Source organism: Nansenia antarctica (assembly GCF_963989245.1).
Source record: "Nansenia antarctica genome assembly, chromosome: 3".
NCBI classification, from domain to species: Eukaryota; Metazoa; Chordata; class Actinopteri; order Argentiniformes; family Microstomatidae; genus Nansenia; species Nansenia antarctica.
In genome coordinates this window covers 67,776,067-67,778,566 of record NC_137688.1, presented here as the reverse complement: position 1 = coordinate 67,778,566, position 2,500 = coordinate 67,776,067, and the positions used below count along the sequence as shown (strand labels likewise).

General features: G+C 50.4%; 1 protein-coding gene across 1 annotated transcript in view; it reads left to right on the top strand.

The window, feature by feature from the left end:
• The window catches only part of LOC308152956 (extracellular sulfatase Sulf-2-like), a gene marked incomplete at its 3' end in the record, with an annotated part of 51,062 nt that overhangs the window by 40,604 nt on the left and 7,958 nt on the right, over nucleotides 1-2,500 (top strand). The window contains exon 3 of the mRNA XM_080526026.1: nucleotides 214-453. Coding sequence (XP_080382152.1) covers nucleotides 214-453 — 240 coding nt within the window. The remainder of the gene's footprint in view (nucleotides 1-213; nucleotides 454-2,500) is intronic.

Sequence of the window (2,500 nt, the reverse complement as noted above, 5' to 3'; positions counted from 1 at the left end):
TCTGCGTGTGTGTGTGTGTGTCTGCGTGTCCGTGTCTGTCCGAGATAGTTTCTCGTCCAACACTCCTCTGCCCTGACGCTACAACACTCTCCCCCCTCCCCTTCCCCCCCTCCTCCCCTCTCTCCCCCCCCCCTCCCCTCTCTCCCCCTCCCCTCTCTCCCCCCCCTCCCCTCTCTCCGACTCCCCTGTCCCTCCCTCCCCTCCCCCCCTCAGGTTCGATGCAGGCCATGAACAAGACACGGGGCATCATGGAGCAGGGCGGTACCCAGTTCTCCAACGCCTTCGTGACCACGCCCATGTGCTGCCCCTCCCGCTCCTCCATGCTGACAGGGAAGTACGTCCACAACCACAACACCTTCACCAACAACGAGAACTGCTCCTCCCCCTCCTGGCAGGCCCGCCACGAGCCTCACACCTTCGGGGTGCACCTCAACAACACTGGATACAGGACAGGTAGACACACACACACACCTTCCACCTCAACAACACTGGATACAGGACAGGTAGACACACACACACACCTTCCACCTCAACAACACTGGATACAGGACAGGTAGACACACACACACACACATACACACACACACATACACACACCTTCCACCTCAACAACACTGGATACAGGACAGGTAGACACACACACACACACATACACACACACACACATACACACACCTTCCACCTCAACAACACTGGATACAGGACAGGTAGACACACACACACACATACACACACACACATACACACACCTTCCACCTCAACAACACTGGATACAGGACAGGTAGACACACACACACACCTTCCACCTCAACAACACTGGATACAGGACAGGTAGACGCACACACACACATACACACACACACACATACACACACCTTCCACCTCAACAACACTGGATACAGGACAGGTAGACACACACACACACCTTCCACCTCAACAACACTGGATACAGGACAGGTAGACACACACACACACCTTCCACCTCAACAACACTGGATACAGGACAGGTAGACGCACACACACACATACACACACACACATACACACACCTTCCACCTCAACAACACTGGATACAGGACAGGTAGACACACACACACACCTTCTACCTCAACAACACTGGATACAGGACAGGTAGACACACACACACACACACACACACACACACACACAAACACACACACACACACACACACCTTCGGAGTGCATCTCAACAACACTGGATACAGGACATATTAGTATGGCCACACACATTACATACATACACACACACACACACACACACACACACACTGGCTACCGGACAGGTATGGACAGGGGATACACACACACACACACACAACACTGGCTACAGGACACACACACACACACACACACCTTCGGGGTCTACCTCAACAACACTGGATACAGGACAGGTAGACACACACACACACACACACACACACACACACACACAACACTGGCTACAGGGACAGGTATAGACACACACACACACACACACACAGTTCAAATCATATCAAATCAACATTTATTTATTATATACACAGATTACAGCTGTAGGCAATGCAAAACTAGCTCCTCAACAACCAAACAATCATCATGTAATACAATATAATAATCATTAACATTATATAACACGGTGGCACACACACACACACACACACACACACACACACACACACACAGCAGAACACAACAGCAGTATGGGACAGCAACAACAGCAACTGCTGAGGACAGGAGCTTCTGCATAGGAGTCAATTACACACTCGGATTGTGTCAGAGGAAAGGACCTGAATACCTAAGTACTTAAATACCATATTTCTGCATTTAAATGTTAATACATTTTTTTTTTTAAACTTGTTTTCTCTTTGTCATTGTGGGGTATTGTGTGTGGATTAATGGAAAAAAAAAATATGTAATACATTTTAAATTGAGTTTAGAACAGAGCAACACTCACATACACACATGCGCACACACACATGCACACACACACACACACACACGCACACACACGCTCACACACACACACACACACACACGTGCACACACACACACACACATACACACACACACACACACACACACACACACATGGTTCTCTGGTTATTGATGAGAGAGTAGCAGAGTCATCAGTATTGATCTCAGGTCGTCCAGACAGTCTCACAGAGAGACTCACCTGACATAAAACACCTGATATTAAACACCTACTAGAACTGTCCTGACATCTCCCCTCCTCCCCCTTCCTCCCCCCACACCCTCTCTACCTCCTCTCCTCCACCCGTTCTACCTCCTCATCCCTCCCCCTCTCTACCTCCTCCTCTCCTCTACCCGTTCTACCCTCTAATCCCCTCCTTCCTCTCCTTTTCTACCTCCTCTCCCCCACCCACTCTCTACCTCCCCCCACCACCCCCTTTCTACTCCCACATCCCTCCTCCCACCTCCTCACTCTCTACCACCCCCTCTCCTCCCACCTCCTCCCCTTCCCCCCCCTCCCTCTCCACCT